The sequence below is a fragment of the Salvelinus namaycush genome, chromosome 21 (genome assembly GCF_016432855.1).
Source record: "Salvelinus namaycush isolate Seneca chromosome 21, SaNama_1.0, whole genome shotgun sequence".
NCBI classification, from domain to species: Eukaryota; Metazoa; Chordata; class Actinopteri; order Salmoniformes; family Salmonidae; genus Salvelinus; species Salvelinus namaycush.
The window spans coordinates 32,132,116-32,141,836 of record NC_052327.1 but is presented as its reverse complement, the minus strand read 5'-3'; the positions used below and the strand labels follow the sequence as shown (position 1 = coordinate 32,141,836).

The 9,721-nt window shown below is 46.7% G+C and overlaps 1 protein-coding gene across 1 annotated transcript; it reads left to right on the top strand.

Moving 5' to 3' along the window:
• Positions 1-1,475: 1,475 nt before the first annotated feature.
• LOC120065790 (leucine-rich repeat-containing protein 4-like) lies at positions 1,476-3,533 on the top strand. The gene is made up of 2 exons (XM_039016845.1): positions 1,476-3,300; positions 3,358-3,533. Exons 1-2 carry the CDS (start codon positions 1,476-1,478, stop codon positions 3,531-3,533), a joined length of 2,001 nt encoding a protein of 666 aa, XP_038872773.1.
• The last annotated feature ends 6,188 nt before the right edge of the window (positions 3,534-9,721 follow it).

Below are 9,721 nucleotides of genomic sequence, written 5' to 3'. Positions count from 1 at the left end.
AGGAACTCTCCATACCTGCCTCTGTTTACGGATACCGGATACAGATACCCTGCACAGCGACCATCGCATCGACACAGCAGGATTCTACCCCTCTCTTTATCTCTCTCTCTCTCTCTCTCTCTCTCTCTCTCTCTCTCTCTCTCTCTCTCTCTCTCTCTCTCTCTCTCTCTCTCTCTACCTCTCTCTCTCTCTCTCTCTCTCTCTCACAGACTTCTCTCTCTATTTTTCCCTCACTGATACTGAGGAGAGGACAAAAGCACTCTCTCTCCTTCGACTGCTTTTTCCTCTCCCTCTCTGCTTCTCTCTCTATCTCTAAAGCGTAGCTCCGGCAGCACTGCGCTCCCTCTCCTCCCCCTCCCCTCTCTCTAACCAGCACCCCCATCTCTCCACCTCCCCCCCCACCCCCTCAGGAAGAATACTGCTAACTGTGCTGCACGCGGCAGGCTGCAGCTGCTATAGCTACGGCCAGGCAAACCATCGCAGGGAGAGGACCAGAAGAGAAGAGAGAAAAAGAGAGGAGAGTGGGATGACTGCGTCAGGAGTCCTTTAGCTTTTTTCTCTCTCTCTTTCTCCATCCATCAGAGCGGGGCTAATCAGGCACCAGCTAGCCTTCGGCAAAGTCACCGAGACGGAGGGTTCTCAGCCGACATACACACAGAAACGCAGAAACACACACACACTCACGAGGACCTGCCAGACCGGTGGATTAAAAAAATATATATATTGTCATTTTTTTCCTTTCTGCTCGGTGTGTCTGGCTTTTACTGCTTGATGGAGCAGTGTGATTCGTCAACAGAGGGGCCGTGTGTCTGCGGCTGCAGGCAGGGAGAGGGGGAGAGGAGGAGGGCCGGGGGACGCCAGTCACCTGCTTAGCTTAACCCACACGGCCTGTCCTTTCCCACCGAGTCTCTAGTCTCTACACACTGCTCTGCTCCGCTCTCACCACCGGCTAACATGAGACATTTTGTTCCATTAGTTAACACAGGGACATTACCACCACTTTCCAGATGAAGGAGAAGAATTGAATATAAATACACTTTCCACATTTCTGTTTTTCCATGGAAAGGGAAATATACATGACTCTGGTTCCTGATTGTTTTTTGTGATATTCAGAAAGGAAGAAATAAGGGACCGTTTGAGAACTAATGAGGTAGGTGATCACTGCAAAACCTTTCCTTTACTGCTGCTCTGCCTTCACATAATCTCTCTCTGCCTCCCTCTCTTCCCCCTCTCTCCCTCTTTCACTCTCTCTTCCTCTCGCCCCCTATCACTCTTCATCTCTCTTTCTTGCTTCCTCTCTCCGTCTCCCTTTTTCTTTTTTCTCTTTCTCTCTGTGTCTATCTCTGCGTAGCGTCTCCCAGTCTCGTCGATGGCGTGGCGAATCCTGTCCTTGCTCCAGCCAGGGTAGGAGGGTGGTGCGTCCTCCTCTAGTGTCCGTCTCCCCCCAACATGCTGAATAATGAGCCCTCCGCAACATGAGTACTGTGGGCCGGGTTTCTCTGCAGCCCACCTGGAACGCAGCCCTGCTCGCCCTGCTAGCCCTCACCATGGTGCCAGCTCTCAGTGTGTGCCAGCCTGCCGGCCTGGGTCCTCCCCCCAACCCCCAGAACTGTCCGGTGGTGTGCTCCTGTACCAACCAGATTGGTAAGGTGGTGTGTACACGCCGTGGCCTGGTCAGGGTGCCCCCCGGGATCCCCACCAACACCAGATACCTCAACCTGATGGAGAACAGCATCGAGACCATCCAGGCTGACACCTTCAGAAACCTACACCATCTGGAGGTGCTGCAGCTGGGCAGGAACGCCATCAGGCAGATCGAGGTGGGGGCCTTCAACGGCCTGGCCAGCCTCAACACCCTGGAGCTGTTTGACAACAGACTGACGGGGATCCCCAGCGGGGCTTTTGAGTACCTGTCCAAGCTGAGGGAGCTGTGGCTGAGGAACAACCCCATCGAAAGCATCCCCTCCTATGCCTTCAACAGGGTGCCCTCTCTGATGAGGCTGGACCTAGGGGAGCTCAGGAGGCTAGAGTACATCTCTGACGGGGCCTTTGAGGGCCTGCAGAACCTCAAGTACCTGAACCTAGGGATGTGTAACCTCAGGGAGATGCCTGTCCTGTCTCCCCTGACTGGCCTGGAGGAGCTGGAGATGTCTGAAAACACTTTCCCTGAGATGAAGCCCGGCTCTTTCCGCGGCCTGCGCTCGCTACAGAAACTCTGGATCATGAACTCTGGGATCACCGTGATCGCGAGGAACGCCTTCGATGACATCACAGCACTGGTGGAGCTGAATCTAGCCCATAATAACCTGTCATCTCTACCACACGACCTCTTTTCCCCGCTGCAGTACCTGGTGGAGCTCCATCTCCACCACAACCCTTGGAGGTGTGACTGTGACGTGGTCTGGCTGTCCTGGTGGCTCAGGGAGTACATCCCCACTAACTCCACCTGCTGCGGCCGCTGCCACTCCCCTGCCCACATGAGAGGACGATACCTGGTGGAGGTGGACCAGACCACATTCCAGTGCTCTGCTCCCTTCATCCTGGATGCTCCAAGGGACCTCAACATCTCTGCAGAGAGAGTGGCTGAGCTCAAGTGTCTTACGGCCGCCATGTCATCGGTCCGATGGCTGCTTCCTAACGGGACCGTTCTGACCCACGGATCGTCTCACCCTCGGATCTCTGTCCTCAATGATGGAACGCTCAACTTCTCCAACGTTTTGCCGTCGGACAAGGGTGTCTATACTTGCATGGTGACTAACATGGCAGGTAACTCCAACGCCTCAGCCTACCTGAATGTAAGCAGTGCCGAGCTCAACACCTCCAACCTGTCCTATTTCACTACAGTGACTGTGGAGGTGCTGGAGCCCACCGTAGAAGAGACCCCCAAACCCAAACCCACAGTCCCAGCCTCGCCCTCCGTGTTCCAGCCCGTCTTCATCTCCACGCCCACCATGCTGCTCCAGAGCACCCAGACCCCCCGCCAGGTGTCTCTCCCCACAGCCCGTGGCCCCACCCACCCCTCCGCCAGCCTGGACGAGGTCGTGAAGACAACCAAGATCATCATTGGCTGCTTCGTTGCCGTGACGCTCCTTGCCGCTGCCATGTTGATCGCCTTCTACAAGCTGCGTAAGCGGCACCAGCAGCGGAGCACGGTGGCGGTGGCGCGGACCATCGAGATCATCCAAATGGACGAGGAGGTTCCCGAGGTTCCACCGGCCAGGTCAGGTTCTAGCGAGTCTGAGGACACGGGGCTGGCTCTGCCCACCATCTTAAAAACAAGATACATCTCATCATCCTCATCGTCCTCCCACAGAGACAGAGACAGAGACAGAGACAGAGACAGAGACAGGGACAGGGACAGAGCTGCCTACGGGGCTCACTGGACCCATAACAACCTGGGAAACTCCCTGCACCGTTCCTCCAGCCGCCAGCATCATCAGCAGCACCACCACAGCCTCATCAGCACCATCGCAGAGCCCTACGTCATTAAGACCACTCACACCAAGGAGAAGGTCCAGGAGACCCAGATCTAAGGGACTCATGCTGGCCTTACTGTGGATCTAACTGTGTGGATCTAACTGTGTGGATCTAACTGTGTGGATCTAACTGTGTGGATCTAACTGGGTGGATCTAACTGGGTGGATTTCTATATGGATCTGACTCTACTCCCTCTTCTCTTCCTCTCCTCACTGCTCACCAGTCCATGCAATAGAATGCACAAAGAAGACGGTAACTTTCTTTTGTACAGAGTGCAAAATGGAGACAGTTTTATCTATCTTGTACATGCTTATACATAAATATAGAAATGTAAAGAATATACATCTATATAACTTAATCTAATATGGGGACGGTGTTGGGATTATGTATCAAAGAAGAAAGTAAAATTTAAACTATTTTCTAATAACTTGTAAGTTCTATTTAAAAGCGAGAGGTGTTGAGGTCTCGATGATGGTATGTTTGATTGATTGAGGGAGGAGCTGTCTTGAGGAAAACTGTTCTTTTTGTTATTTAGACCATTTAGAATGTAGTAAAAGCCCTTTATACCCACAGCAGTTTATAGAACAACAAGCCCTAACATCAGATCAGGCTTTGCAGGTTCATCTTATAAAAGCGTCAGTTTGTACTGTGCCAAATGTTACAAATACAATAAAGGACTCCGGAAGATTAAGAAAACCAACAGCCACATCCAAGCAAAATCTAGACAGAAAGACAGAGAGTCATTTGTCGAGGGAGAGATGTAGAGAGAAGAGCATAGATTTTGCTGTTCAGTAGCTATCAGCCAAATGCTTTTAGACTGCAGTGAATTTCTGCAGCTAAGGTTTAACCCTTTGTTGTCCGGAGCAAAGCTACACATCTATCTAAAAACAGCTCTTTATGTTACTGAATCTAAACCCGTTTAGTACGATTGTATTTGATTTATCCCAGGTCCCCTTGGCTAAGATGAAGGACAGGCTATTATGAACAGAGATTTGGTGTGGTTTCTTCATGCAGATTTAGGTTGCATAAGGTATTGTTCTTTTTTATTTTTGTCTTGGGTTGTGACATGCTTCTTAATGGCATGTGTAGTGTTTAGGGTTAATGTAGTGCTGCATTACAGTGGTTCTCTGTCTGCTCTCTGTAAGGGCTTGTTCTAATGGTAATCCCTCACAGTTACAGACGTGGTGCAGAGAGACTGGGGTTTGCTGACCAATCTGCTTTTGGAAGAAAAAAAGGAGCTGGGCTGAAATTAAATGAATGTCTGGACATTGGGCTTGTTTCTCTATGGACTTCATTGAAACAATGAAATTGTTTTTTCTTTTCCTTATTTTGGGTATTATTTCGAGCAACACTATTTTTATGGGGAGTCTATAAGGAGGCTACAAAAAATAAAACCTTTGGTTTGTATTTCTCTACTCGGAGACACTTCAACGTGCCATTATTTTCCCTGTCCCTGTTGATGACAGTGTGGAGATATTAGCTTGTAAGCCTGATAGCATGTCAGTCCACAGAGACTGAACAGAATGCATTCATCATTCTAAATGGAGCCCTACCCCCTACCCTCCTAGTCACAACTGTAGATCGGAAAAGGATCAGATCAACTTTAGCAATATGTCAATTGCTTCACCTTGCCTTCTGATAGACTTGTGGAATTATTTGCCATATTGCTTGCCTATCCAATTATTTCAGATGTACAGTACATCAGTGCTAAGGGTGTAGGGGATAAGATGGAGTAAGAATTTGGAGGTCCATGCTATTTCTATGTTAGCTGTGATAAGATATGCTCTACCCTCCTCTTCCCCAGTTATTCCTATGCATTGCGTTTCCACTGGTCCCTGTCAGTGAATGAGTCTTTAAGTGAGAATGTATACAATGCTGCATTATCCTCCCTCCCACACTGGAACTCTATGAGAGGGCCTTCTGATCTCTGCTGCTTCACATTGCCGAGGGGGTTAGATAGACACACACACACGCTGAATGCCAAATCAGCCACCAGCCCCTTCCCCATAGGCACTCCTGTAGAAGTAAAAAATAATAGGTACAAGCAATATGGTAGCAGCCCTCTTGCCCTAGGTGGTATTGTCACTATATGCTCACTATGCTCACACACATACAATCCTTTCAGATCTACAGCAGTGAGTAGTTGCTAGAGGGGCAATTTGGGGTTCAGTAACAGAGCTTGGGCGCATCCCAATAATCTGACATGGCTTCCTCTCCTTATATATTTTTCTACTATTTTCCTGATGTGAGGGGACTTCACAGGTGAATGAAAAGTATTGGTATTCCTCCACCAATTGCTTTCCTCTTGTCCTGTAGTGTCACAACAGTGCAAATGAAGGAAACAAGGAGAGAAAGCTACTTTAGATCATTGAGATGCAGCCCAAGTGGTAGCCTTAACGAGGCAATACTTTCCAAATGTAGTGAAATATATAGTACATCATTGAAGGAGTTTGCATATTGTTAAACGAATTTCTGAATGAAAATGAACCATTCCTTTTATCAATAAGGGGATCTGTACTACAGGTAACTGCCAATATAAAGGAAACACCAACATAAAGTGCCTCAATAGGGTGTTGGGCCACCACGAACAAGAACAGCTTCAACACCTTGGCATAGATTCTACAAGTACCGGGAACGTTATTGGAGGAATGTGACTCCATTCTTCCATGAGAAATTCCATAATTTGGTGTTTTGTTGACGGTGGTGGAAAACGCTGTCTCAGGCGCTCCTCCAGAGTATCCCATAAGTGTTCAACTGGGTTGAGATCTCCACACACACACACACACACACACACACACACACACACACACACACACACACACACACACACACACACACACACACACACACACACACACACACACACACACACACACACACACACACACACACACACACACACACACACACACACACTTTAAACCCCCTATGCCAGAGATCATCAACTAGATTCAGCAGCGGGACCATTTGTTATTGAGCGGATGGTCGGAGGGAATGAACATTATTACTAATCATTTGTAGACCCCAAGAAGCCCAAACATATATAATAGTTAACGAAAACATTATCATTTAAAACTTTGCTTACATTTGTATACGATCACGTGTCTTTCTATTATTCTGTATTATTATGTATTTCTTCAGAAAATAAAACCGCCAGTTGAGGAACCCTGCACTATGCTCCGTAGAAACCCGTCTTTCAAAGTCACTGAGATGTCTTCTTCTAGCAATGGTAGCCAAAATAATGGTCAACTGGGCGTTTCTATACATGACCTTAAGCATGATGGGATGTTAATTCCTTAATTAACTCAGAAAACCACACTTGTGTGGAAGCACCTGCTTTCAATATACTTTGTATCCTTCATTAACTCATGTGTTTCCTTTATTTTGGCAGTTACCTGTACATCCCTGTGTGGGAGAAGGAGCCTACAGTGTAACTGATATTTAACTACACTGTCACAATTTCACAATGAAAAATGAATCATTTATGTTATCACCAGCAATAAGCTTCCACAGTACATTCACAATGTGTGAGTGTTTCATTATGTCTTGTCCTGCACTGATTAAGCTTCTGAATCACCATGATGTCACACAGTTGAAAGGTCAACCATCAGAAATGAGTGTTTGTGTTCTGTGGTGACTAGTGCAACATCACTTCGACCTCTCAGCTGCCACTTCAGATACACTCAGTTACCGTCTCCTCCATTCAGCAGACACACAGACTGCTACTGTTTCCTCAGCTCAGCTCAGAAAACCAAATGTCACTCAGGGCCCAGACGGAACAGGAAGACAGGAATGGAAGCATTGGAAATGTTCATGTTGCTCCAAATGAGACGTTTATCTGTCTATTTCAGTAGAAAAGGGGTAAGAATTAAGCCATTCAATAATTACAGAGACATTCTGCTGCCAGGCTTGGAGGGGACCATAAAGGCTGTTTTTTAAATCCTACAGGCATCAATTGGACTGGCCTCAGTAGGCAGAGGGTACAGATACACTGCCTCCTCGTCCTTGTCCTCTTTTTCATTACCTCCTCCTCCCACTCCTCATCCTCTTCCCTTCCTACTCTTCCACTTGTCTCTATAAATGCCTAAATCTACTACATATGATACATTCATAACGCATTTCAGACAGCTGGTTCCTAGAGAGGGTTACTGACTGTTTTCTATCCCATCTGCTCCTCAGTGTGTGTGTGTTAGAGGACTGTCTACAGGTGTGCTGGTGGGAGCAGATGTGTCCATGTATTACTGGGTCAAGTGGATGTTTTCTGTCGTTTTCTCTGCAGGGTGAATAAGAACATTTTACACCAGTCAGACACTCTCCTTTTTCGCTCCTCACATCTGAATGCTTCTGTGACGGGTGTTTTTCCTGCAATACAGCAGCTTCTTATGTGTTCTGTTGAAAGGAAATCTTCTCCACTTTTCTTTCTATTGCGTGTTGGTGAAAGATATGTTATCTTTGAGAGACCATTAGCTCTGTCTGAGGTGGGGAATCATGTGGGGATTAACATGTTGTAGGCCAGGTATATCCAGTCATGATTCTGGAGGGTCAAAACACTTATTTTGATTTTCTCCCTCCAATCAGGGACTTATTTAGCTTTGGAGCACCAGGCCACTGAACTCTCTGGCCAATCAGTCACAATTATGATCAATGATCAATAAGTGCCAGATAGAGAAGAAAAGCAAGTATTTGAATAGCTCTGCTCTAGGCCCTTGTGAAGATCTGAAAGGATTGGATAGGTGTCAGCAAAATGGGAGAGGTAGTGCTATCATCATATAATGTCATATCTACTGAAGTGTCTTTGTCTATTATATGGGTTAAGGGTTGATTTGTGATTATGCATTAGTCTGCAAACACAAGAGCCCAAACAAAGGCTTGCTGTGAAAACATCCATAGTGCTAATACGAGACAGCTCCTCTCTCTTATCAGTAGCAGTGGAGTCTGTCATGCATTCAGACTGTGCCTGCATGTTGCCTTGTTGCCAAATGAGCTATGAAGATGCCTTGTCATAACTGTTATCAGTCCCTCTCCCTCTCTCCCCTCCTCTTTGTCTGAAGCTAATTGACTTAAATCCAGACTACTCATCCAGTCAGCCCTAGATTAATCTCTCTCTCTCTCTCTCTCTCTCTCTCTCTCTCTCTCTCTCTCTCTCTCTCTCTCTCTCTCTCTCTCTCTCTCTCTCTCTGTCTCTGTCTCTGTCTCTCTCTCTGTCTCTCTCTCTCTCTCTCTCTCTCTGTCTCTCTCTCTCTCTCTCTCTCTCTCTGTCCCTCTGTCTCTCTGTCTCTCTGTCTCTCTCTCTCTCTCTCTCTCTCTCTCTCTCTGTCTCTGTCTCTGTCTCTGTCTCTGTCTCTGTCTCTGTCTCTCTCTCTCGCTCTGTCTCTCTCTCTCTCTCTCTCTCTCTCTCTCTCTCTCTCTCTCTCTCTCTCTCTCTCTCTCTCTCTCTCTCTCTCTCTCTCTCTCTCTCTCTCTCAATTCAATTTTCAATTCAAGGGGCTTTATTGGCATGGGAAACATGTGTTAACATTGCCAAAGCAAGTGAGGTAGATATTATACAAAAGTGAAATAAACAATACAAATTAACAGTAAACATTACACATACAGAAGTTTCAAAACAATAAAGACATTACAAATGTTATATTATATATATACAGTGTTGTAACAATGTACAAATGGTTAAAGCACACAAGTTAAAATAAATAAGCATAAATATGGGTTGTATTTACAATGGTGTTTGTTCTTCACTGGTTGCCCTTTTCTTGTGGCAACAGGTCACAAATCTTGCTGCTGTGATGGCACACTGTGGAATTTCTCCCAGTAGATATGGGAGTTTATCAAAATTGGATTTGTTTTCAAATTCTTTGTGGATCTGTGTAATCTGAGGGAAATATGTCTCTCTAATATGGTCATACATTGGGCAGGAGGTTAGGAAGTGCAGCTCAGTTTCCACCTCATTTTGTGGGCAGTGTGCACATAGCCTGTCTTCTCTTGAGAGCCATGTCTGCCTACGGCGGCCTTTCTCAATAGCAAGGCTATGCTCACTGAGTCTGTACATAGTCAAAGCTTTCCTTAAGTTTGGGTCAGTCACAGTGGTCAGGTATTCTGCCACTGTGTACTCTCTGTTTAGGGCCAAATAGCATTCTAGTTTGCTCAGTTTTTTTGTTAATTCTTTCCAATGTGTCAAGTAATTATCTTTTTGTTTTCTCATGATTTGGTTGGGTCTAATTGTGCTGTTGTCCTGGGGCTCTGTGGG